The sequence below is a fragment of the Podarcis erhardii genome (assembly GCF_964252035.2).
Source record: "Podarcis erhardii genome assembly, chromosome: 12".
In the NCBI taxonomy this organism is placed as follows: domain Eukaryota; kingdom Metazoa; phylum Chordata; class Lepidosauria; order Squamata; family Lacertidae; genus Podarcis; species Podarcis erhardii.
The window spans coordinates 42333785-42361367 of record NC_138513.1 but is presented as its reverse complement, the minus strand read 5'-3'; the positions used below and the strand labels follow the sequence as shown (position 1 = coordinate 42361367).

Genomic DNA, 27583 nt, shown 5'->3' with positions numbered 1-27583 from the left:
ATTTACAAATCTGTCCCCGGACAAAATCTGTCCCCGGATTTCATTCAATGTCCCCAGACTTATATTTTAAGTGTTGTAGATTTAGTAGTAGGGAATGAATGTTGTGTAATTGGTTCAACAGCACGAGACACATCATATGAGGACTTCCGGCGAAGCAAAATGGCGGGCGCAACGGCAGCAAGCAGCTCCTAAAGCCAGCCAGAGCCAACTGCGCTACCAGGCTGGCTCCGGGCTGCTGAGACTGCCGCTGTTGAGGGGGAACCGGGGATGCCCGGCACGTCAACACCACCTCGCAACCCAAATGGAGCCAGGAGTGAGAGCACCTGGCCACCCGGCCAACTGCCCAGTGGTGCTCCGGGAGGGCCAGGAAAACCCTGAAGCCAATGCAGGGAGAAGGAGGAGAGGAGGAGAAGGAAGAGAGAGAAAGAGGAAGGAGGAAAAAGAGGGGAGCCCTGAGCTTGCTGCACTGCTGCTACTGCCACTGAGGAGAGGTAGGAGAGCGCCAGGAGGGCAAGGACACATGGCTGAGCCCAGGCCTGGTCTGAGCCTACTCCACGGCACCTAGCGCTCCAAGAGAGCAAGCTGGGACCCAGAGGAAGGCCACACAACAGAGGAGACCCCAGAAGAGAAGATATTACTTCTTGATCTTTTTTTAAAAATAAACTTTTTTCTTTTCAAAAAAAAAAAAAAAGGATCCCCAGATTCTTTGAAAAAACCATGGTAACCTTATTTTAGAAGATATCTGAAGGCAGCCCTTTATCAGGAAATTTTCAACGTCTGATCTTTTACAATTTTACACACACACACACACACACACACAAAACAAAACAAATTCCTTCCAGTAGCACCTTAAAGACCAACTAAGACTTAGTTGGTCTTTAAGGTGCTACTGGAAGGAATTTGTTTTGTTTTGACTATGGCAGACCAACACGGCTACCTATCTGTAACACACACACACACACACACACACACACACACACAGAGCAATGCAGGAATTTTATTGCTTTCAGTTGCAGAATAAAAATGTGTTTTTTTCCCCTTAATTGCAATGGTATTTTATTGCAAATGTCTTATGGGTGATTTACGTCCTTCAAGAGCAGCATCGACAATAAATAGATGCGATGAAGAAAAATAATGAAGCTGGCAAAGGGTTTGAAAACCGGCATCACCTTTTTCTGAATTCATTTTCCTCCCTCTCCCCTCCCCATCTCTTCTTTCCATTTTTCCCCCGCATTGCAATTGGCTGGTTGGGGGAACCCGAGGCGGAAGCTCCAGTCAGCTGACTCCAAAGTCAGGCGGTCGGAGGGCTGAAGCTGGAACGACCTTCCTTTCCCCATCATCTGCGTTGTTTTTTTTTTTGGTTGCCGCAATGTTTGCTCTGCTCTTACTGCAGCTTCTGCATGCGGGATTTGGATCGCCTGTAAGTTGAAATTGCTGCTGCTATATCCCCCTCCCCATTTCCCCGATCGTAGCCTTGGTGATTTCTTGCGCAGGAGAAAGGCACTCTTTTGCATTTCCGCACTGGGCTCCTCGGAGCAGTGGAGGGTTGTGGGTCTGCAGTGCAATTCAATCCCACGCACCGCCTTCTCTGAGTGCAAGTGGGTCTCCTGTACGATGAGGGCTGGGTCGGGTGTGTGAGGAACAGGAGGGAACCGAGCCTTAGCAGATGGATCTGCGAGGACTGCATAGGGTTTTGAGCAGAATTTTGATTGAGGGAGGGCACAGAAAATAGCCAGAGTTGCAAAAGGGTGTGTTTCGCTTCGGCTGCTTTGCTCTGTGTACATGAAAACACCCCTTGCTTTTTCCTGTAAGACCTATTGCAGTCGTTAAGAGTCGTCAACAGGCTCATCACAGCTATCTGCCAATCACCCAATCCCACCACCCTTCTGAGTAATACCCCTCCCCACCTTCTCACTATATAGAAGGGTCTGGTGACTTCTGTTTCAGTCAGGGGCGCCGACTTATAAAAAATATTGGGGGGGGCCCATACCGGGGTCCTGCCCCGGGAAGTTTTCTAAATTTTAGATGAAAATTAGTGAGTTTTAAAGTTTTTTAAAAGTATTTTAGAGTCATATGATCAACATTAGAACCCCGAAAACTCGACTCTCTATAACTCCACACTCCGGGAAACTCGACAAGCCTGAAACACTTTTTGGCTTTGAAAAAAGAAACAAAACATAAACACGCACAGTATTTTCGTAAAAAGCTAATTTAATTTACAGTAACAATTATGCTTATAGACTATTACAGAGCAGTGAATATATAGCTCTGAAAAGATTGAAATGATATTTAAATAAATCCTAAACTATCATTAAAAGAATAAAACATAAAATATTGCTGTCGCACAGTAATAGCACTTTGATTAATAAGTGAAATAGCTAATTTAAGCTTACTTTGAATAAGGCTGAGGGTTCATTAAATAAAAATAATATCTCAAAGTTAATGCTTTAATACAGTTAATAAAGTTAATACAGTATGCCTAATACTGTATGTAAATACTGTAATACTGTATGTAAATAACGGGCTTTAATTGGGTCTTACACCCTAAAAATATTTAAGTATTTGAAAATAACAATTACAGTACTATAGTAATATAGAAATACAGTACTAAACTAGTACTAATATTTCGAAACTGAAAATTTAACATTCTGTATGTATTTAATTCTCTATTTTATAAAGATTTTTAATATCTGACAGTGAGTTTGGAGTAGCCCAATGCAAAAATCCTGAGGATCCATGTGGATCCATGCTTTGTAACCACGTTTTTGCACCACTGTGACCCTAGGCAACAGTGGGTGCGTGATTTTTTTGGTGCAAGATGTAGCCATGGACATGCTATGTGATCTGATGGTGAATTTGGGGTGACCCAATGCAAAAATCCTGAGGATCCATGTGGATCCATGCTTTGTAACCACGTTTTTGCACCATTGCAGCTCCAGGCAACAGTGGGTGCGTGATTTTTTTGGTACAGACTGTAGCCATGGACATGTAATGTGATCTGATGGTGAATTTGGGGTGACCCAATGCAAAAATCCTGAGGATCCATGTGGATCCGTGCTTTGTCACCACGTTTTAAATGGGGAGGGAAGGAAAAACACAGAAGGGACAAGAAGCACAAGAGGGGTGTGCGGAGAAGCAGCTGGCTAAGAATGCAGGGAAGGAGTTTAACGGGGTGGGGGGGAGGAAAGGAAGGCAAAAGTCCCGGTCCCCCCAAGCCAGCCCTCTCTCTCTCTCTCTCCCACCTGCGAGTCCCTAGAGCACGGAGAGGAGGAGGTGGTGGGCTGGAGCCTGCACGCAGTGTGACTAGGAAAGAATTAGAAGGAAGGACTCGATCCTTTCCTTAACCCTCTGCTTGCCAGGAGGGCAGGGGATTCCCTGCTCTTTGTTGAGTTTGAGCAAACGCAGCAAGAGAAGCGGGTGGGCAGTAAGACCCTGAGGCAGAATGCAGGAAAGCAGCAGCTTCCGCCTTCCCTCCGCCCGACCACCCGATCTTATTTTTGCCTTGCCCCTGCGCTCCGGAGTCAGCTCCAGGGACCACACATTCGCTCAATAACACGCACAGACATTTCCCCTTACTTTTTAGGAGAAAAAATCTGCGTGTTATAGAGCGAAATTTAAGGTAATAATTTTTTTAAATTATTGGGGGGGCTGAGCCCCCCCAAACGAATTTTTGAGGGGGCTCGGGCCCCCTCAGGCCCCATGGAGTCGGCGCCTATGGTTTCAGTGTATCTGAAGTGTGCATGCACACGAAAGCTCATACCTAGAACTAACTTAGTTGGTCTTTAAGGTGCTACTGGAAGGAATTTTTTTATTTTGTTATGAAAACACCCTTATCTTCGCCTAGCCCAGAGATCCACACAAGATTGAGGCCGTGAGCTCCCAAACAGCGTTACAACACGAATTGCTCCTGCTGCTTTTCCTCTGTTGCTGAACTCCCAGAGTGCCCTATAAAATGAATTTACTCCCCTGTCTCTAGCAAAGGAAGGGAGCGAGCCACGAGTGGACTTTGGAAAGCAGGTGACAGGTTGAAAGACTTCCTGTTGCATTTTAAGTGAAATAAATCAATGCTAGCCAGTATCACATTGTATAAGGGACAGGGTGGCACTGTGGGTTAAACCACAGAGCCTAGGACTTGCCGATCAGAAGGTCGGCGGTTCAAATCCCTGCAACAGGGTGAGCTCCCATTGCTCGGTCACTGCTCCTGCCAACCTAGCAGTTCAAAAGCACGTCAAAGTGCAAGTAGATAAATAGGTACCGCTCCGGCGGGAAGGTAAACGGCGTTTCCATGCACTGCTGTGGTTCGCCAGAAGCGGCTTAGTCTTGCTGGCCACATGACCTGGAAGCTGTACGCCGGCTCCCTCGGCCAATAAAGCGAGATGAGCACCGCAACCCCAGAGTCGGTCACGACTGGACCTAATGGTCAGGGATCCCTTTACCTTTTACCTTATCGCATTGTATGGTAGTCTGGGAGAGAAGTTCTGGGACCCTTGAGCTTCATGTAATCTCAGGACTTGCAATTGGCTGGGTGGTTTTTTTCCTGGCAAATGTCACGTTTTGCGGCAGGACTGATGGATCAGCAAAACCACGCAGGGTTTGTCAATTCCCCATGTGCTTTACTAATCCAGAGGTCTAGCTGGGTAGTCTCAACAGACTGACCAATGTAGTTCCAAACACCTTGCTAGGAAGTGCCCCTTCTTTAAGCTGCTTTCCTCCCCAAGCTTCCTATATTGGAACTATGGCTGATTGAGAAACTACCTTTTGGAGTTGCATTCCTTCTTAGTTCTTCACCTGTAAAATGATTTTATGGCCCTTTGCACATTCTGTATTTTTTGTGATGTCACATACTTTTTAAAATTTGAGGTAAATTAGGAAACTTTGAAAATACGTTCTACCTAAATTGTCACATGGCTTTTCCTTTCTAGAATTGCGAGTCTGCGATAGATTCTGTGATGTTTTTATATGTTTAATTGTTGGTTAAAATCTTCCACTTTTTAAAATATTGAATTTTGTTTTATTCTTCTGTATTTGTGTAGTCCTCCCTGATTCTTTGGTTCAATTTATTTTATTATTTATTGGATTTATCTACACAGGTCTTTATCGTTCTACTGTGTTGAAATATTTAAATAATAATGCAGCTCATTAGGTAAAGGGACCCCTGACCATTAGGTCCAATCGTGGCTGCCTCTGGGGTTGTGGCGCTCATCTCGCTTTACTGGCCAAGGGAGCCGGCGTACAGCTTCCGGGTCATGTGGCCAGCATGACTAAGCCACTTCTGGCGAACCAGAGCAGCGCACGGAAACACTGTTTACCTTCCTGCCAGAGTGGTATCTATTTATCTACTTGCACTTTTGACATGCTTTCGAACTGCTAGATTGGCAGGAGCTGGGGCCGAGCAATGGGAGCTCACCCTGTCGTGGGGATTTGAACCCCCAACCTTCTGATTGGCAAGCCCTAGGCTCTGTGGTTTGGACCACAGCGTCACCTGCGTCTAATGCAGCTCATTAGCAGTAACATAAAAGGAAACAAGGTATCTGTTCACCTGCTACTTTACATACAGTATGCATTTTATAATCCAGTATTATGTAACCTTTTGCTAGAGGCTATTAGGTGTTGCTGACAATGATTAGAATAAGCAAGCAGACAGTGTTGTAGTTTTTAACAGCAACCAACTTTGACTCTTAATAGTATTTGATGTTGCACATTGCTATTTCTAGCCAGTTTACATGGACGCAACCACAGCATAATTTTTTCCTACATTAGTTTTAGGAACAGGAATTGCTGCTTTGTTAGTACAAGTGCATGTTACATTATCTTGCTTTCATGAGCTTTGCTACGATGGAAAGTATAATTTTGGACAATCCCAAAAAACCATTGGCATGTTTGGGCAAAACAGTAACTAACAAACAACGTTAAGGTCCCCAAAGCATTACGCATGGGAAACAATAGCTTAAACAAAGCATCCTTGTTGAGAAGAGTGGAATCACAATGGCTACAACCATGTCAAAGATCTGAACTTGTGAATTACAAGCATACTCTTGTCTGCTATATTGTCTAATTGTAAGGAGCAGTCTTCTTGTTCAGAGCCGGCGCATCCGTGACATTAGATGAGGCAGCCGCCTCAGGCGGCAGAAATGGAAGAGGCGGCGCTCACATGAGCACATCGCCCCACTGCCACTGCAGAAGCAACCCATGTAAGGGTGGCACTGTGTTCTCCTGCCCAGCTTTGCCACTGGGCTGGACAGGAACTTAGGAAAGTACTTCTCCGTAAAGAGCAGCGCTTTCTGAAGTTCCCCACCCCTCCCTGGCACAGCCTGTTGGAAAGGCAAGGCTTGAGGAGATGGAGAGGGGCTTGCAGAGCCTCGTGGCCCCTTCCATCATGGGGGCAGCAGGGAAAGTTCTGCCTCAGGCATTGACAGGCCTTGGACCACCCCTGGTCATGTGCCAGAAACGAGACCACAAAAAAGTTAACAATTACAAGATTTTGTCAAGATTATACTGGCCAGGGTGGATAACATAACATTTGTGTTTGTGTGACTGATGTGTTCGTGATTTTTTTTTTTTTTTAAGTTTTCTGAGTTTGTGCCAGTTGGGATTGTGTTTGCTGATGCTGCAGCTGCTGTGGGACAAAAACATCATGCAGGAACAGGAATTGACTTACCCTGTGTAGCAATCAGTTATTTCCTTTCTCGCCTCACCTAGCTGTGATGTGTCATTTTGGTGCCACTGCTAACCAGGACCATCTGAATAATATAAGATGCATTCCTAGAGCATCCATTGTATCTGTATCAGTTTGTGGTGCTGAACCCACAAAATGAGACAATATTTCCAAAAGCTGAGCAAACTTCAAGGGTGGGAACACTACTTATGAACTGCTAGCTGTAGTTGAATTGGTTCAGAGAAGGATCGTTTCTGATTCTTGTGGAAACTGGTTATACACCTGATGCCTATAATTTACAAAGTAAGAATACATTGTGGACATAAACGTGCTGCAAAGAGTCGCTGGAGGCCTCTTCTCGGAAGCCGGCTGGTACGCGTGCGTACTTCTGAGCCCCAAAGGAGAACCGGGGGAGGAGATGGCTGAACTCCGGGATGTGCTGTTCAGGATGTGGAGTTCACCCATCTCCTCCCCCGGTTCTCCCTTGGGGCTCAGAAGTACTCACGCGTACCAGCCGGCTTCCGAGAAGAGGCCTCCAAGGGAGGGAACATTCCAGAGCCCTGTGGCCAAAAACCACCCCCTTGCTCTTCTGGACCAGATCTCCCAGTTCTGGCTGGTGAGCTTCTCAAACGGCACAATAAATATGGAGGTTTTTGAATTGGATGGTTACACTTTCTGAAGCTCAAAATTCTGCTGCTTCATATGCAGTGGTACCTCGGTTGTCAGACGTAATCCATTCCTGAAAACTGTTTGACTTCCAAAATGTTCGACAAGTGAGGCGCAATGAGCGGTCGGCAAATTCCATTAAGAAAATGGAGAGAAATGTGCCTCAGAAGTTGTTCGACTTCCAAGGCGCGTTCAAAAATGGACGCATTCACTTCTGGGTTTTCGGCATTCGTGTTCTGAATCGTTCGGCTTCGAGGATGCTCAAAAACCGAGGTTCCACTGTACTTCTAATTCATCGTGTTTTGAAAATATTTTCGAGACAGTAATAGTTTTTTTTTAATCATAAAATGTAGTGTCGCAATTGCTGTGTATCATTGGTTCCTTTTTCCTGGTTTCTACACTAGGGAATGTTCTTTATTATCCAGAGCTGATGGTATTACTGGATTTCAGACCAAGAAATCCCTCCAGAGCTACGTTGTTGCCTGCTGGAAAATATTGTAGGAGAACAAGGAAGAATCTGGGACCATTCAACAATAAAGATGATCTTCAAACAGTTGTCCCTTAAAACTAAGGCTGCAGCAGTTGCTGGAATTGTCTTCTTCTCCATGATAGCATCTCGGACATTTTTGGCTGACAGGATTGAGGAGAAGCGTTTGAGGTGGCTGGTCAGACTGCAGATGTTACTATTTGCTAACGCCCTGATGTTCATAGGATCACTTCACATATGGAGAAGCCTTGTGACTGTGTTCTACAGATCACCAACTCCCATGTTGTCCTGTTTCACCTTATGGAAAACAACTGTGTTAATGTTCCTGATTTTGGCACACTCCAGCTTTTTTACAGTTCTGCTGCTTGTTGCAGAGGAACCATATTTATTTTCTTTAGCTGCTCATACCTGCCTTGGAGGGTACATCCTCCTTATATTCTGCCTCTTCGTCCTAGGCTCCTTGGAGCAAGTTTATAATCTCTTGCTCCAAAGGCAGGCAAAGATGAGCAGTGCCGGTAAAAATGCCAAACTGGCAATAAAGCCAGCTCTAGCGGTTGTGTTGACAGTTGTGTTGACCGTTCTGGGACTCCTCAATGCTTCTCAACCTCCTGCAGTGAAGTCAGTAGCGATTCCTCTTCACAAACTGCCACCGTCTATGGACCAATTGAAGGTGGTCTTGCTTTCAGATATTCACCTGGGGCCAACCGTTGGCAAGACCAAACTGGAAATGGTTGTAAAAATGGTTAGGGCCTTGAAACCGGATATCACGGTGATTGTGGGTGACTTGACTGATTCTGACGTGAAAGGCCTCGGGCATGCCGTGAAACCTCTTGGCATGCTTAACTCCCCACTGGGAACTTATTTTGTTACAGGCAATCATGAGTACTATACCTCTGATGTCAACAGTTGGTTTGAAGTGCTGAGATCACTAAACATCCGCCCTCTGCATAATGAGAACATCAAGATTATGTCCCCCAAGGGTAGGAGCACCGATTGGTTTTGTCTGGCAGGGGTAGATGATATCGAGGCTACTGCAATGCATTACCCTGGCCATGGGATGGATTTAAATAAGGCTCTTGGAGACTGTGGCACAGATCATGCCATCATTCTTCTTGCCCACCAGCCACTTGCTGCTAAATGGGCTCTCCAAGCTCGGCCAGATATAAATTTGATCTTGTCTGGGCATACTCACGGTGGGCAGGTATTTCCTCTGAATATTGCTGCCTACTTCTTGAATCCATTCTTTGTTGGCTTGTACAAGGTCGGACAAAACACTTTTGTGTATGTTAGCCCAGGGACGTTTTATTATGGAATGCCAATGAGATTGGGAAGTAGAGCAGAAATAACTGAGATAATTCTGCGTTCTCACTCATCAGTATAAAATAATTTATTTCATTTGGCTTGTGCAGTGCATCTTCTTGTTCATAAAATGCCGCGATGTCTCTGGAATACTGCTGAGCAGGTGCTTAGACCTGCAAGTCATGGACTATTACTTCTGTTACCAAGCCCTGTTTTGAAATTAAAGTGGTATATAAATTAATAAAGAATAATTATAATGAATAAGATGAAGTACAAAATTTAATAGCTTTTTGGGATGTTACCTTTGAAACTCCCCTGAAACTTTAATGAAAACTCTGAGAACAGCCTACATTTGGGGTGTGTAACATTGCCCCAGGTAAGAGACGGTGAAACAACAAAGTTGTGAGACAAGTTGTCAAACCAGAATGTTGCGTTTTTGAAAATTCCTATTATTTTCTGCTTTTGTATGGTGGCACTTTCGTATTTATCCAGAGTTCTTGCATTGATTTCTGTATTGGAATGTTATGTTTTGATCTGTGAATTGCTGTTGAAATTGTTGAAATGCATTAAAAATATTAAATTAAAACATACTCATTGTTGTGGCTTTTGGCGTGTTGTGTATTGCTGCTTCTGCTTTGTGTATTGTGACCTACTCTGAACACAATCTCCTTTTGTGGAAAGTGGTATACAAATTAAAAGAAGACTCAAATCTAGCCCTGACTACAAGCAGGAGTCTCTTCCCCAGCGACATACATCGAACTTATTACTAAACTGAAAACTATGGAGAGAACTGGTCTGAATAGAGATATTGGATTCTTGTCTCGTTACATATGCTAAAGCTATTTTTGGTCGCCTGCTTACTATCCCTTGCTTTTCCCCTCAGGACTAAGTGCAGTTGTTAACAGTCCAACAGTTTACCATACCCATTGAATCCCATCACCCATCTCCTGCTACCCTTCTGAGAAAAACCCCTCCCCACCCTCCCACTATATATAAGGGTCTGGTGACTTCTCTTTCAGTATATCTGAAGAAGTATGCATGCACACGAAAGCTTATACCCAGAACAAACTTAGATGGTCTCTAAGGTGCTTAATTTTTTTATTCTGTACTGTTGGTGAGAGTGTCCCTGCTCATCCCAAGTGGACCTTGCAGTAGGATTGCTATCTTGTCATGCTGTGGAAGAACTTAAATGAGACTGTTTTGGTGGAATTAAAATCTTATTTTAGTGCACGACCCAAGGAAAGAACTTGCAACTTCTGCCTGAAATAGAGAAGTACGGTAGAGTGATTAGTAAGTAGATATTTAATTATATAGCACTGTCTGTGTGCATGTTGGTGGATGGAATGCAAGACAGGACCCTGACTTGAGTTTACAGTCTAAAAATCAGTACAGGGAACAACAGAGAAAGCAGTTGGGGAAATGGGGAAGCAATCTGGGATTATTTCAGTTATGCTTATGCTTAGCTACCTGTAGGGCATGGGAACTAGGGGATTGTTCCAAAGATTTCATAGAACAGTTGGCTTTTAAACCGTGAGCGGTGGCATCAGGCAGGTGTACTGACAAATGGGTTCAAGCTAAACTGGGCAGCGAGGGCAGAGCTTTTAAGGTTGGTCGGATGTGAAAAGCAAGCGATCCAAGACAGAAGAAGATCAGGGTTGGGAGAGAGAGGACGGCTAATATAGACCTAATAAGAGGGTTGAAAGAAAAAGCGGAAGGTAGCAATGTACAGTGGTACCTCAGGTTACAGATGCTTCAGGTTACAGACGCTTCAGGTTACAGACTCCGCTAACCCAGAAATAGTGCTTCAGGTTAAGAACTTTGCTTCAGGATGAGAACAGACATTGTGCGGTGGCAGCGGGAGGCCCCATTAGCTAAAGTGGTGCCTCAGGTTAAGAACAATTTCGAGTTAAGAATGGACCTCCAGAACGAATCAAGTTACTAACCCGAGGTACCACTGTAATTCTTTTTTTTTTTTTTTTTTTAAAGAAATGCTGATTTTGTAGAGAGAATTGATTTATAGATGTTTCTTTTAGGATTGAATATTTCAGTGCTGGTACAGATAATCAAAACGAAGTGAATGATTTGGCAGAAATAATAATGCCGGGGCAGGGTTATAATAAATATTCCCTAGCACAGGGGTGACTAAGCTGCACCACCTAGATATTATTGGACTCACAACTCCTATCAGCCCCAGCTTGCATGTCCAATGTAACATTCGGAGGGCTCCAGGCTACCCACTTCTGCTGTAAAGGTTAAAATTGTAATTTTGGTAATGTTTGATCAGCACAGCGGTGCTTTTTGGGTCTTGTATGTGTTGTGCTCAGTTCTGTTACTGTTTGCCTTAAACGAATAAATTCTAGACCGGAGGTGGGAAAATGTTGGTTAGAGGAAAGTGTGCCTCTCTCTCCCAGCCTGGAAGGGCCATGTCTCTGCTTGTGTTAAAAAATAAAATAAAATAATAATTGGTTTAGGATTAAGATATGTTGAATTGTAGAATACTATGGATTGAGATTATGATGAAAAGGAAGGAAGTTAGTAATTTGAATTAGTTAATTGTATTAGAAAATGAGTATTGGAAAATTGCTAAACGAGATTTAATGAAAATCAGTTAGGAAGGATTTGAGGAAGTCACTTAACAATGGAAATTAGCTTGGATTTTGATTGGAAGAAATTGTCTATGTTTGTCTGTTTTCTATATGTTTTGTTTTTTATGTTATATTTGTTAAAAATTTGGAAATTCAATAAAAAAAATTGAAAATAAAATAAAAACTTCTGTTCTTTCCCGAAAGCTAAAGCTCCTGTCCACCTAACATATCTTCACAGGTCACATCCCAGAGAAGCTTTGGGATCGATTATGCCCACAACTGCTTCCTCAAGGATGGGAAACCATTCCGTTACATCTCGGGCAGCTTCCATTACTCCCGCGTTCCCCGGTACTACTGGAAAGACCGCCTCTTGAAGATGAAGATGGCAGGTCTTGATGCCATCCAAACGTAGGTAGCAAGAGTGGTTGTCAGGCAACCATTAAAAGGGGTGAGGCATCCTCTGAAGGTATGGCCCGAGTTATGTATTGACTTTATTGGCAAAGAGCCAAAAGGTGTAGCAATACAGGAAACTCATTACAACTGTAGGAGAAAAATTGGCTAGAGTCCAGTTCACGAGATGTGTTCCCCGTGTCCCAACTAAAAGGTAGCCGGGAACACATTCTAAAAGCGGTGTAATACAGTTGTTTACTCTTGACTTCCGTTTATTCCAGAGCAAGGTACTGCTACCTAAAATGAGCAGATATATACCGTATTTTTCGCCCCATAGGGTGCACCGGCCCATAGGGCACACCTAGTTTTTTTGGGGGGGGGAATAAAGAAAAAAATATATTCCCCCCCCCCCAGGCGCAGGGCTGGGGCAGGGGAAGCCCAAGCTTCCCCCGACCCCAGCCCCCAGAACAGGCTGCTATCCGCAAGCCTAGGGAGCCCGGCAGGAAGTCGTGCCGGGCTCCCCAGGCTTGCGGATATCTTCCCGAAGCCCGGGGCACGTGGCTCAGCGCGCCCCAGGCTTTGGGATGCAGGCAGCTCCCACCGCCAGCCTCCAAACCAGGTCGGGGAACAGCGGGAAGGCACGCTCCACCTGCCCGCTGTCCCCCGAGCTTGTGGGGCTGGCGGTGGGGAGAAGCGTTGCTTTCCCCACCGCCAGCCTCCAAACCAGGTCAGGTTTGGAGGCTGCTATCCGCAAACTCCCGCAGAGCTCCCAAGGCTTCTGGATACCTTCCTGAATCCTGGAGAGGAAGAGGGGTTGGTGCGCACCAACCCCTCTCGCTCTCCAGGCTTTCGTCCCATAGGACACACACACATTTCCCTTTCATTTTTGGAGGGGGAAAAGTGTGTCCTATAGGGCGAAAAATACGGTATGTGCATCCAGCTTATTGCTTCTGCCTCCCTTGTGCTGCGGCAGTTCAAGAGGTATTGGCGCAGTCATGCATTTCTGCCTGCTTGCTTCTTCAGGGGAAAAAAAAGCAGAACAGTATGCTGTGCTTTAAAGTATGTCAAAATGCTTCTCCGGGGTAAAAGTTGCTTTCTGCAATTTGCATAAACTGCAAATTAAGAAAAGTTGGATGCACTTGATCATTCTTCTTCTTATTATTATTATTTTACTTCTTCTAGTCATGGGGAAAGTCTATGCCATCTATCAAGATTTTACCAAGCTTTGCCCATTTGTTTTCCAGACTATTTTTGCAGGGTCAGCAACTAGAACCTTGCTGCATCAAAAAGAAACAATACTGGTGTTCGTGTGACACTGAATTCTGTGTCCCATCACCCTTCCTTGGTGACAGATTTTGTTCTTCTACCTTCTCCATGACCTGCTCCTCAGTAATGGCATTCTTATTTAGAGCAAATATAATGACAAACCTTTTTCAGTGTTATGCTTTTGTGAAAGCTTTGCTGCTTTCGCATCTCTAAAACTGCAATATCCCTATCAACTTAGCCCTCCGAAAGTGTGATTCTATGATAGAGCCACCAGAGAGAGCTAGATTCATGTGCTCTGACATGCTGAAAAGCTTTTGGAAGTAGCCAGCAGCACAATCGCTTCATCATGCATGAGAAAAGCACAGTCTCAGCCAGCAACCTTTTTCAGCCGTGGGCCGGTCCACCATCTCCCAGACCATGTGGGGGCCGGACTATATTTTTTGGGGAGGAAATGAACGATTTCCTATGCCCCACAAATAACCCAGAGATGCATTTTAAATAAAAGCACACATTCTGCTTATGTAAAAACACCAGGCAGGCCCCACACATAACCCAGAGATGCATTTTAAATAAAAGGACACACTCTACTTGTGTAAAAACACGCTGATTACCGGACCATCCGCCAGCCAGATTGAGAAGGCGATTGGGCTGCATCCGGCCCCCGGGCCTTAGGTTGCCTACCCCTGGTCTATACTGAAAGGTTTTCCTGCGCGAGCCTTGTCAAAGTGAATGGCAACAGTACAAAAGCTTTGCTCATGTTAGAGAACTTTCCCCTGAGTTGTGTTAAAAATCTACGGAAAAACAAATCCTTTAGCTTGGATCCAAAGGGGAAAAAGTACGGTGTGCAGTTCTGTGCACGTAAGCACAAATCAAAACACACCAGATTGGCGCACCGTTAAGAGGGAGAGGCATGCTTTTCACATGAAGGAGAGTCTTTGCATGAATTCCCACTCACCTCTGAACCCCCCTGGTGCGAAGGCCTGTTCATGTATTCAGAAAAGGAACATCTGCACTTCATATCCCACCTGGCTGTTAGCTGAAATTCCTTCAGGTGCAATTATATTGCTGCTTGTGTCATTTTTGTAATTCTAACGTAAGAGGCGTATGTGGTATTTGCAGGTATGTCCCGTGGAACTTTCACGAAGTTGAGCCAGGAGTTTACAACTTTGCTGGTGATCGAGACCTTGAGAGTTTCCTGCGGCTTGCCGATGAGATTGGCTTGCTAGTCATCCTGAGAGCTGGGCCATATATATGTGCAGAATGGGACATGGTAAATATTTATCCTCATTTGTTGAGGCCAGAGGGCATTGCACGAGAGGACGTGTGATCCCATGCTTTCCAGTGTATTGCAAAAAGTCTGATCTTTTGCAGAAGCAGTTGTGTTGCAGGTTTGCTGCGCAAGCTTTCCCAATCGGCTATAACTGCACAGCCTGAATTTGCCAGGGTGGGATAGAATCCCAATAATAATAATAATAATAATAATAATAATAATAATAATAATTTATTATTTATACCCCGCCCATCTGGCTGGGTTTCCCCAGCCACTCTGGGCAGCTTCCAACAGAATATTAAAATACAATAGTCTATTAAACATTAAAAGCTTCCCTAAACCCAAGAATAGTGACAGTCTGGAAACGCTCTTGGTTTTCACGTTTGACTGACACTCACAAGATACTGGACATGGAATACCGTGATGCCCTAAATGCAGCTTGTCTGCTCATTTCCATCCCAAAACTGGTCCAACCCCACCTGCTCCTTCAACTATAGTCTTGGTTCAGTTCCTTGGCCATGCTGGAGTCCAACAAAAAGAAGAGAATCAAGAAAAGCCATTTTAAAATATGGTGGTTTTAAGTCAATATTGGAATCAGTGCTTATATAGTTGCTTGTATGAGTTTGGGTGCTAGGATTTTCCTGCATAATGTGATGCTATCATCAATCATGGTATTGAGCAGTAGGGCTGGGCGATATCTGGTTTTCAACATCATGATGTATCACCAGCTGAACATCAGAATACTCCAGTATATATCACAATGCCTGAAATCAGGATGGAGCTATGTAGAGGCATTGGCTGGTGTAATAGTTCTAGGGGTTGCTCGTGCGTAAACTGGCGCCATACCTGGCTGGGTTGCCTGAGTGAACCTTTTCCGTACGGGCAGCCACTCGCCCGTGGCTCTCTCAATCGCTGGCAGAATCCGTGAGTGGGCGTTTCTTGAACTTCTTCCAGCAAAGAAGCTCTTTGACGCCTAATCTCCGCCTACTCTCCCTGCGCGGAAGCCTTCTGCGCAAGGAGGGTGTGGGCAGCGGAGGACCCGTGCTCTCCCCGCTGGTCCCCAGTGAGGAGTCATGGGACCGCCTCGCCGATTCCCCCATCTGCCCCCCCTTCTCCACTGGTGCTACGCTGATTTCCTTCCCCAGAAGATGGGCTGCTTCTCCCCATCCCGGGACGCTCTCCGGAATCCCTCTGGAGCCAGCTCTCTCCCTGTGGCTCCAATGGCAGTTCCCTGACAGCTGGCTTCACGGTTTTCCCCACATTGTGATTTTTGCATAGCGCGCGCACACACACACACACACACACACACAGTGTATATTGCCAGGTCAAAAATTATGAAACCAGTTTTGGAAGATAAATTAATATATCACCCAGCTCTAACACCCATCATGATTTGTGATATATTGCCAGGTCAAAAACTATGAAACGGATATAATGATATTATATGATATTATATTCAGACCAGTTTTGGAAGATAAATTAAAATATCTCACCCAGCCCTATTTGGCAGATTTTAAAGGATGTGATCTTGATAACGTCAAAGGGAGCAGAGGCAGGCCAATCTGCTCCGCTTGCCCCTGATAGATTTTTAAGACCCACTTAGTACCAAACATGGAAGGGGCTGTTTGACCAAAGCCTTCCTTACATCGGTTGCATGGCAGTGCCCACAAAGTGACAGCAGCGGGTTCCCTGCAAGATCTCACGAGACCTTGCGAGATTTGGGCAACATATTGGTGAAAGCTGGCACCACTTCGCCGGTGGCAGAGGTGCCTCTTAGGCTTCTGCTGCCCAAGGTGGCAGCCTCAGCCTGCTTCGTGTGTGTGCCGGCCCTGATATCACCCCCCTCAAAGTGTCGTGCTGTGCCACCTCTGAGGGTATGGAGCCATCTGGATGGCCCTCAAAATCCTTTGAAGAGGCCACTGTCCATGTGGATGAAGGTGGTGCAACACAACTCTGCTGGGGGCAGAGCCATGGCTTCATGTTGATTTTAGGGTTCTTTTACCCAGCTCTGAGCACTAGGTCAGGCCACGCAGCTCATACACCTGCATTGTTAAGTAGTAGATGAGGACTGTGAATTCAGCATAGTAACCCCAAGATTGTGAAACTCCTCCCAACTGAGATTAGAAAGGTTCCTTCCTTCCTGCACTTCACATGCATGACTAAGGCTTCCTTCTTCCTGCAGGCATTTGAAAATAATGTTTGTTTTGATGATAATAATAAAAAAATGCGTTATTGTCCCGCTTTCTGTGGATTGTCTTAATGTACACCACTTAGAGTTAATTTGGATATGCAGAAAATATTAAAAATAAATTATAAATAGGGGGAAGGAAGTCAAGTTTTGAAATGTTAAAATGACTGTAAAATTATTGAAATGTATAAACCTGAAAATCATAAATTATATATATATATACACACACACACACATATAAAAAAATAAATATAAAATGAACTCTGATGACAAAAAATGTACACCACTAGAAATTTGAATAATTAAATTAAATTATAAATATATAAATATATAATTTATATATAAATTATACACACACACACACACACATATAAATAAATATAAAATGAACTCTGATGACAAAAAATGTACACCACTTAGAAATGTGAATAATTAAGGAGTATAAAAATGCCTTAAATGAACAAATAGTACTATTCCTGCTGGCTGGCTATTATAGTAGATGCTTCCAGGGGGTGGAAATCCATCTATTTTCTGAGGCAGGTATCTTTATATGGTTTTGCTTTCCAAGTATATTTTATAGTTTTCTTTTTTCCTTTCTAGGGAGGTCTACCTGCCTGGCTATTAGAAAAAGAAACCATCGTCCTTAGATCTTCTGATGCAGGTAAGGAGTTCAAGAAAATGCGCAGTGTTGAATATGATTACTTAAGACGACATTGCTAGAAGTCAAATATGAAGTTCATAACTCTGAGCCGGTTGTTATCCTCCCTCCCCCATGTGCCCATGTGATCTCATGGCTTACCTCAGGTATGTGATTAAGTAGAGAAAGGTAACTTTATAGTTCTCTAGCCTATATCCAGGGATAGTTGGAAATGATGGCATGAAGGGGGGCAAATGGAAGACACACCTTGAATGTGTGAATCAGCCCATAAAATGCTCTTTACACATTTTGGGGGAGCAGTGATGGAAGAGTTTAAGAGACAAGCAAGGGCTAATCCCATTTTTGAGAATCTAAACCATGACTGTAACTCAGTTCTGGCCCACACTTTAAGCAAAACATGGAGGTTTTTGGTTTGGCAGAGAGCTGAAGTAAAGAGAAACATGGCGGCCTTCATGTTAGCAGTGCCAGGAATTTGAATGATTTGCGTACATTTAATTATTTTATAGACATTCAAGAACTAAGCAACGGGGAAATAAACAACTTTTGCATAAAACAATTAATAACTTTCAATGTATGCAATCTCTCTTTTATATTTTTCCAGATTACTTGGCAGCTGTAGAAAGATGGATGGGGGTCTTACTACCAAAGATGAAGGTTCATCTTTACCAGAACGGAGGCCCAATTATTATGGTGCAGGTAAAATTATGAAATTGAAATAAATACATGCATGGAATTTCCTATAATATACATGAAAATAATAATAATAAAAAAAACCACACGAAAACCTGAATGCTGTTAGTGCCAAGAATTAGGAATAAAGATCTTATTTATTGAACATGGCGAGAACGACCATAGCCAGTACATGGAAAACATTGCAACTGTTGACCATGGATAAGTGGTTTGAAGCAGTCTGGCAGCTTTGTTGGAAAAGCTAACATGGAAACTGCAGATAGCAAGAGGCCAAAAGAAAAACGATAACTTCTATACAGTATGGGGCGATTTTATTGAACACACAGGTAGTGGGGCCCATAGGGGAGTAGTGTTTGGGGTGGGTAACACAGTTTGGAATACATGAAGCATATGTTTTAACCTTTCAGATTAAATGTGTTCCTTCCTTTTAATGAGATTGGACCACACGATGTGTTATTTTATGGTTTTTAAGATTATGAGAAATATATGCTACTTTAAAATTTAAAAAACGAGCAAGAAACAGTCCTCTTGAGAATGTGGGCCACACCGCCTCATTCCTACAATTTATTTCATTCATATATGTTTAGATCTCATTGAACAAATGGCTCACTTGCACATAGTGGCATCTAGATGGTTAGGATACTTCGCAGTGTGTTTGAGCCCTAAATTAACATACACCTAATCTAAGACTCTGGTGAGTAAAGAAGACAGAAGAGGGACTATTTCTACCTATCCTCTCAACCTCAAAATGGAGGCCTCAGAATGTGGTTAAGCTGCTTCCAGGCAACCCAGGAAGTTGAAACTTGCTCTAACAGCAGCCTACGTTTCACTGATTACTAGGAAAGCCTTAAAAAATTGGAGCAGTTTTGCATCTAATAGTCAAAACCTGAGACACGAAGTTTTCCTCACCAGGGGCCCATCACTCCAGCACATATCAGAACGTGGAGTGTTTGGTTATGAGACTCCATTGGTTTTTCACACACTTCAGGCCGACCAAGGCTACAATCCTATATACGCATTTTCTCGAAAGTAAATATCATTGGCATGCATAGGTTTGCAGAGAGGATTTAAAGAACACACCCAGAGGTAGCTTGGAGCCTTCTTACAAAATGCAAGCTTCATTTACTAGTAGTGAATAAGTTTTTTACTTTTCTTCTAAAATGGCTCCACGTTAATGCAATGCAGTATTGTGTATCACAGTCAAATACGGCAGCAGCTTTGATAATTCAATACAGGACTTTAAGAAAATAGATCATACTGAAAATTACTCCAGATATAATTGCTACTGCTAGACATCTTCCTGGGTCCACTATTATGTGAGTAGCACAAACTGCTTGCAAGGCAGAAGTCTGATAAGGAGATCACTATAAATTAGTATTAAAAAGCAATGTTATTGAATAGTATTTTAAGCTGCTCGCATGGATTTAAGTCAATATTTTTTGTTTCCTATGAAAAGAGGGTATTTAAAGCAGTTAGCATGTATTGGGGACATCATAATAAAGACTGCTACTTTGGAAAAATGTTCCCCCAGAATTCCCCAAAAGATCTGCCCTAGAGGTTTTTAATTGTGGAAATATGATCTTATTTTAGTTTGTTTTTTGTATGATTATTTGAACTTCTCTTGTTTTTCTACACATTATAATATTTCTATTTATCAGTTAACTTCCACGCTAGTTGACGGTTGTCAGCTGTTTTTCCTTACTAATTTTATGTGTATGTTTGGTTTAGGTTGAAAATGAATACGGGAGCTACTTCACCTGCGATTTTGATTACCTTCGTTACCTGCAGAGCCTTTTCCGTCAGCACCTGGGGGATGAAGTGGTGCTGTTCACCACAGATGGCGCAAGCAAGTTTTTCTTGAGATGTGGGACTCTTCAAGGCCTTTATTCCACTGTGGATTTTGGACCAGGTTGGTTGCTGTCTTGAGCAGCGCAACTAACTGGAAGCAAGCTTGTGGGAAATTTACTCGCAAGTACTGTATGGTGGAATTTATTCCCAAGTAAAGATGCAAAGATTTGGGCAAATATATATTTTTTCATTATTATAGAAACATAAGAAGTTACCGAGGCTAGTGGGATTCAGTTACTGGTGTGCTGAAAATTTAGATCGTGCAGTTATAGTCGATGGGGAACTCGTACACAAAAAAACCTTCCATAGTTCCAGTTACAGATAGGTAGCCGTGTTGGTCTGCCATAGTCAAAACAAAACAAATTCCTTCCAGTAGCACCTTAAAGACCAACTAAGTCAGTTCTTGGTATGAGCTTTCGTGTGCATGCACACTTCTTCAGATACACTGAAACAGAAGTTTCCAGACCCTTCTATATAGTGAGAAGGAAACAAAAAACCACCCTTCCATAGGAAGGGTTTCATAGGAAACAAAAAACCACCCTTCTGAGTAATACCCCTCCCCACCTTCTCACTATATAGAAGGGTCTGGAAACTTCTGTTTCAGTGTATCTGAAGAAGTGTGCATGCACACGAAAGCTCATACCAAGAACTGACTTAGTTGGTCTTTAAGGTGCTACTGGAAGGAATTTGTTTTGTTTTGACAAAAAAACCTACTTCTCCCAAAGAGTGGTATTTTTATCAGGAAAATATTGGGGGAAAGCACATTTGAGCACCATTTAGATGTTCGTCTGCTTTTCCTTCATTGAAATTCGACCAAAGTAGTCTACACCTGCACACATTTGAATCAGTGCACATTATTATTATTATTATTATTATTATTATTATTATTATTATTATTATTTAATCCAGCAGGTATGGTGGTTTCTCCATCATGGATCCTCCATTTTAGGATTGCTTTTCCTAAATATTTTTTATATCTCTGACCCCTGCCCCCTTTTATTTATTCAGTTTATCAACTTTGGCAAGATGTGCTGGTCCTGCTGTTTGGGTTTTCTCTAGAGACAGGGGCTGACACTGGGGAATTTTGAAAAGCGTAGTATGTAGAGTTAAATTATTATCGTACGCCTTTCACCAGTATAATCCTATGATGTCATTCTGGGGTGGGTTTCTTTGCATTGAGCTTAACCTTGTGAGGGTTGTTTAGGTCCCATGCTTGGTAAACCTATGGCTAGATACCCAAATGAATGCCCCTGTTATGAATGAGTGTGCTTTTTGTGTTCTGTTCAACAAGTCACCTCAAATATGTCTCTGTTGTGTTCAATTGTGGATGTTTTTTTTTAGGTTAACATATTCCCAGCCTTCTCTTCTTCTTTAATTTGCTTTATGTAGTTATAGCCAGGCTCCCCTCTCATTCTTCTTGCACCTAGATTCTGTCCATAGTTTTTTTTTAAGAAAGTTTCCTGTCATAATTGATGGACTCTAGTTTCCCTTTTGCAATTCTCCAGTGAGTGTGGAATGCAAAATGATTTTTTATTGACAGCACATGTGACTTTGTGTAGATATGTTTGTGCACAGGGCTTTTTTCCCAGCCGGAACTGAGTTCTGGCACTTCTTAAGTGGGCGCCATTGCTATTGTAAGAGAACAAGGCAGACATTAATGGTGAGTTCTGGCACCTCTTTTTCTAGAAAAATAGCACAGGTTCTGCATTAAGAAAGGCACGCTTTTCCATTTAAACAGGGCCAGCTGCCGGGTGTATTACAGATGAGGCCTGTAGTAGCAGAGAAACGGCAGCATAGGAATCAGTTTTGACACCCTTTTTCCTTCATTTCTTTGCAGGTGCTAATGTCACAGCATCATTCTTAAATCAGAGACACGCTGAACCTAATGGCCCCTTGGTATGATTTCGCCCTTTCCCCTTATGTTCATACAATACTCCTGATATGAGTGCATAACAATACAAAGGCGGTTGTAGTAAGTTGTTATTAGTAATGGGTTGAACTGAAGTACTGTAGGGTATACCAGATACATAGGCATATTTATGTGTTTCGTTATTCTTTTAAATGCCCCCAAAGAACTTCTTATGGACAAAATACAAGGCAGCAGGGATAATAAACTGAGGGAGTTCAACATATGTAGATGGGGAAAGTTTATGGTGGATGAGGAAGAACTGCACTTCAAACAAACAAGCAAACAAGCAAACAAACAAACAAACAAACAAACACAAAGCTTAATGCATGGGATTCTTTTGTATCTTCAGCTTGTCGTAATCTTGGGTCCCTTTTGTCCAGATGTTGGGCAATTGGGTAACTGGTTTAAGTACAGTGGTACCTCGGGTTACATACGCTTCAGGTTACAGACTCCGCTAACCCAGAAACAGTACCTCGGGTTAAGAACTTTGCTTCAGGATGAGAACAGAAATCGTGCTCCAGAGGTACGGTGGCAGTGGGAGGCCCCATTAGCTAAAGTGGCGCTTCAGGTTAAGAACAGTTTCAGGTTAAGAATGGACCTCCGGAATGAATTAAGTACTTAACCCGAGGTACCACTGTAGTCTGAGAAAGCAGGGGCTTGCTTGATGGGTGGGCGGAATCACCTATGGAAACGGATGAAGCGGCAAGCAGCGATCAGAAGTTGATTTCCTTCATCTCATGACATCAAAGTCCAACTCCTTGTCACAAGAAAGAGCCGACTAATATTCAGATTCTGCACGGCCCAGTGAGATACTGCAGACATATGCAGGGTGGAAAGCAGTGGCCGTTGTCAGAGTTTGGAACCAACAGGGATGACTGCTTCAGATGGCCATCTAGAGCCAATGTAGTATGTGACTTGGACCAGGGGAAACCAGGTTCAAATGCTTGCTCAGCCATGAAGATCACTAGGTGACCCTAAGTCAAACACATTTCTGTGCTTAGGCTGCTATTGTTTGGGTCAGGGTTTCCCAAACTTCGATCTCCAGCTGTTTTGGGACTGCAACTCCCATCATCCCTAGCTAGCAGGACCAGTGGTCAGGGATGATGGGAACTGTAGTCCAAAAACAGCTGGAGACCCAAGTTTGGGAAACCCTGGTTTGGATAAAGCAAGATATAGGTGTGGACTAGTTTTCAGACTTCGGGAATCTACTTTCTCGTTTACTGTAGCACCAAGGTTCACAATCTCAAGTGAAATGCAAAGTAATGGTCAGGAGGTTGGTGCTGATGCAGAATGGTGATTTGAGTGGGGTGGGGCATCCGTTACATACGACACCCTATGAGGCATAAAGTTCAAGGACTGCCTCTTCCATACAAACCTACCTGGACCCTCAGATCATCTTCTGAGGCCCTTCTTCGTGTGCCTCCTCCTTGAGAGGTCTTAAAGGTGGCAACACGAGAAGGGGCCTTCTCTGCAGTGGCTCCCCATCTGTGGAATGTCCTCCCTGTGAAGTTCGCCTGGTGCCATCATTATACATCTTTAGGTGCCAGGCAAAATTTTTACTTTTTAACCAGGCCTTTGGTTGATCTGATTGACACCCTATGCCCTTTTATAATGTGGCTCTTTTTTGGGGTGTTATTGGGTTGTTTATTTTGATTATATATAGTGTGGGTTTTATGTTGATCTTTTCTGTGAACCGCCCTGAGACCTCCGGGTATAGGGCAGTACTGTAAACAAACAAACAAACAAACAAACAAACAAACAAATAAATAAAGTAAGTTAGTGTTGCCTGCATTTGCTAGTAGAAATATACATCTGAAGAAATACAGGTCAGAGAGTCTAACAGCTTGATATAGAGGGAGGGGGCAGAGCACTATTTTGCTATTGCTATTTTAAACCATTTGGAACTAGAAACCCATGTCCATCATCCTGTCACAGACCAGTTGATCCTGATCTGCGTACATCTCACTACCCCTTCCTTTCCCCTTTGGTCTTGTAAGAAAGGCAGGAAACGACTGATAAATGGTGGTGATAAATATGAGCCAAACCACAGGCTATGCCTCAAGCACAAACACATCCTCTTCATATGGTCATTGGTCAGATCTTTAATATTAGCAAGTTTTCTTTGCTCATTTACCACTAGTGGTAACATGGCACATTGTGCCGGCGGTGGGCACCTCAGTGTGCATGGCAGCCAATAATGTAAGAAAAGGCACAGCAGTTGTGGAAGAAATGTGAAGGAAGCTTAATAATCTTTAGTATCACCCTATCTAAAAGCATTTTGCGCTTGTGCTAGCAGTACACATGAAAAGGATCTAGGGGTCTTAGTAGACCACAAGCTTAACATGAGTCAACAGTGTGATGCAGCAGCAAAAGAAGCTAATGCTATTCTCGGCTGCATCAACAGAAGTCTAGTGTCCAGATCAAGGGAATAGTACACTCTATTCTGCCTTGGTCAGACCACACCTGGAATACTGTGTCCAATTCTGGGCGCCACAATTAAAGAAGGATGCTGACAAGCCAGAACAGGTGCAGAGGAGGGCGACCAAGATGATCAGGGGTCTGGAAACCAAGCCATATGAGGAATGGTTGAAGGATCTGGCTATGTTTAGCCTGGAAAAGAGGAAACCAAGAGGAGATGATAGCCACCTTCAAATATCTGAAGGGCTGTCACATGGAAGATGGAGGGTAGGATTCGAATCAATGCTTTCAAGTTCCAAGAAAGGAGATTCCGACATCAGGAAGAACTTTCTGACAGTAAGAGCTGCGTGACCGTGGAACAGACTCCCTCCAGAGGTTGTGAACTCTCCTTCCTTGGAGGCTTTTAAGCAGAGATTGATGGTCATTTGTCATGGATGCTTTTGTTGGGATTTATGAATTGCAGGGGTAGGACTAGATGACCCGTGGGGGTCCCTTCCATCTCTACAATTCTATGATTCTAACATGAACTTTATACCTACTGTAATGGATGTATGGTGGTTGAACGTGCGTAAGTTGCCACCACTCCTGGCTAGGTAGCCTGGTTAAACCTTTCCTGACTGGACAGCCCCTCACGTCGTGGCTGTTCAGTCGCTAGCAGAATCCGTCAGTGGGTGTTTCTTAAACTTCTTCCAGCACAAAAGCTCTTTGACGCCAAGTCTACGCCTACTTTCCCTGCGCGGAAGTCTTCTGCGCAGGGTGGGTGTGGGCAGAGGAGGACCTGTGCTCTCCCCGCTGGTCTCCAGCGAAGAGTCCTGGAGACCCCTCTCCGATTCCCCCAACCGCTCCCCTTTATCCCTGGTGTTACGCTGATTTCCTTCCCCAGCCGATGAGTTCCCTCTCTCCCTGCTTGGCCCTTCTCCGGCATCGCTTGGGAGCCCTGCCTCCACTTCTGGCTCCGATGTCAGTTCCCTGACACCTACATTGGCAGAATCTATTTTATGTACCATGGGTTGGGTTCGCTCAAAGATGTTGATGTGGAAAACATGTACAAAAGCTTCTCTTTCTGTTGAGTAGCTTGAACATGGTAAAAAAAAATAGCTTTTATCACTGACACACTGCTGCTTAGATGTCTTTTTAATTTTTTTAAATTCTTTTTTTTTTCTTCATTCTACAATGCAATGTAATTTTTTAAAAATTAAATAAGAGCCAGATAGATTTTGTTAGCTGCTTTTTATTGCATGAGCTATATAATTTCCCTTAAATGCAAAACTTCTTCCATCGTTTTATTTCTTCTTTCAGGTCAATTCTGAGTTCTACACTGGCTGGTTGGATCATTGGGGCCACCGTCATTCCGTTATATCATCATCACTTGTAGCTAAGACTCTTAGTGAAATTCTGGCACATGGAGCGAATGTTAACATGTAAGTTCATCAACATCTATTTAAATGAGAGCTTGGGTTTTTAGTACAGCATCTTTGACTGACTATTTGCCTCTCTTTTCAGGTATATGTTTATAGGAGGAACTAATTTTGGTTACTGGAATGGTAAGAAGTGTGTGTTGCGTGTGTGCGAGCACTTATTTTTTTATATAACAATAGCTGCTTTTTATTTTATTAAGCTGTTTTGGGTTATCTCAAGTACTGGATTATTTTTTAATCTTTGAAATAAAGGAAAAAGGATTCGAGGAAGGCAAAAAAGGACCTACTTTTCCTCCTTCCTTGAAACAGAGGGAGCAAGAAAACATTATATGCTAAAGTGGTAGAAGGCGGTCTTATCACATGTTGGGTCATCGTAGCCTCACGGCCTACTTTCAGTAATACAGTATGGGTCAGATAAAACAGAGGAATAGCCAGACAAGTTAGACGGCTGTATTTATTGCCAGCTTAATTTATGACAGTAGCTTGGGAGAAAGAGGCCCTTCAGATTTACATTCAGCCTCTGAATACTTGGGTCATAGTTTAGCCTTTCCATACTGGAAAAGCCAGCACCGTCCACTGTTGGAAGACAAAACAGCGGTGCATATGCACCACCTTTGAAATGTAGGAATGCAGCTGATGTCCCTAAATTTGCACATCTGTTTTATTAGGCAATACAGATGTTTGGGCTTGAGAAAAACAAGCCTGCTTTGGGATAGTTTTGAGAAGAGCAAATGTATTGTTGGGAGCCGCCCAGAGTGGCTGGGGCAACCCAATCTGATGGGCAGCATATAGATAATAATAACATTATTATTATACTTCCTCCTGTGTTCATTTTCCTCCCTGCAGGAGCCAACATGCCTTATGCAGCACAGCCAACTAGCTATGATTACGACGCCCCGCTGAGTGAAGCCGGAGATCTCACGGAGAAGTACTTTGCTATTAGGGAAGTCATTGCCATGGTGAGTTTCTCCTAAAGCATCACCAAAGTATCTTTTCCTGCATTAGCCTTGTCTTCCATTGTGTCACAAGGACTGAAAATGATGGCTGCTGCTTGATGTTTTTGAACTCTGTGGCGTCCAGATTCCGTGGAGCAGGAATTCCCAGATTTGATTACGCATCTGAGAGTTAAGCAAAGTAGAGCCCTTGGAACATAGTCTAATTTTACCAATTAATTTTTATTGGTTTTCCAAACTTTCCGCAAATCCATAACAAATTGAGCAAATTTAATGCAACTTTTTCAAAAAACAACTCCTCACCCCTTCTTGGATGTGCCCATAATTAACCCTTATTGCTGCTTATATTTCATAGTTATCTTTACTTCACATTCCTTTTTTCCTTTTGTCCTTATCCATCAGCTATCTGTTTGTTAATTCCTGCTTGTACCTTAGTTAACATTTCCAATATTATCAAGTGAGGATTACGCCTCCATTTTTTAATCCACAGTAGTTCATTAATATTTATTTCTGAAATAAAACTTTCAATTCCCTCCATCTGTGCATATAAACACCTAATAATCCCCCCTCTGCAATTGTTTTCCGTTTGATTCTTAGCTGCCCAGATCTTCATTACTGTACAGTCCATGTATCTCTTCACAACTATTGTCATTTGTTGTTGGTTTTATAGTTTTGGGGTTGGGTTTTCAAGGACAACCATCTTGCTCGGCATGCATTCCCACAGGTGGTGTCTTAACAACCAGCCCATAAGATCAGGGAGAGGTATAGATGGAACATAGTCTAACGGCCAACATCCCCCTTTTGTATGGGATTTTGTGTGGACTGGGTTGAATACCCTTGCCAAACTCAATACAGCCCACAGTCTATAACTTTACCTACTCCT

The 27583-nt window shown here is 43.3% G+C and overlaps 2 protein-coding genes across 3 annotated transcripts in view; both read left to right on the top strand.

The window, feature by feature from the left end:
- The first annotated feature begins 1276 nt into the window (after nt 1-1276).
- TMPPE (transmembrane protein with metallophosphoesterase domain) lies at nt 1277-9697 on the top strand. The gene is made up of 2 exons (XM_081834825.1): nt 1277-1420; nt 7726-9697. Exon 2 carries the CDS (start codon nt 7861-7863, stop codon nt 9187-9189), a length of 1329 nt encoding a protein of 442 aa, XP_081690951.1. The 5' UTR covers nt 1277-1420; nt 7726-7860; the 3' UTR covers nt 9190-9697.
- Nucleotides 1286-27583, top strand: part of GLB1 (galactosidase beta 1) — a 44006-nt gene continuing 17708 nt past the window's right edge. The window contains exons 1-10 of one of the 2 annotated variants that reach the window (XM_081834795.1): nt 1286-1420; nt 11931-12100; nt 14468-14618; nt 17407-17467; nt 18066-18160; nt 19883-20063; nt 21840-21898; nt 25629-25750; nt 25833-25873; nt 26594-26706. In XM_081834795.1, coding sequence (XP_081690921.1) covers nt 1370-1420; nt 11931-12100; nt 14468-14618; nt 17407-17467; nt 18066-18160; nt 19883-20063; nt 21840-21898; nt 25629-25750; nt 25833-25873; nt 26594-26706 — 1044 coding nt within the window. In that variant the 5' untranslated portion in view covers nt 1286-1369. Of the gene's footprint in view, nt 1421-10280; nt 10398-11930; nt 12101-14467; nt 14619-17406; nt 17468-18065; nt 18161-19882; nt 20064-21839; nt 21899-25628; nt 25751-25832; nt 25874-26593; nt 26707-27583 lie in introns of those variants that run through there. The other variant, XM_081834796.1, reaches the window with a different exon arrangement.

Excerpts from the sequence above, each read along its gene's own strand:
- TMPPE (XM_081834825.1), top strand. The coding sequence starts at position 7,861 with ATGATCTTCAAACAGTTGTCCCTTAAAACTAAGGCTGCAGCAGTTGCT.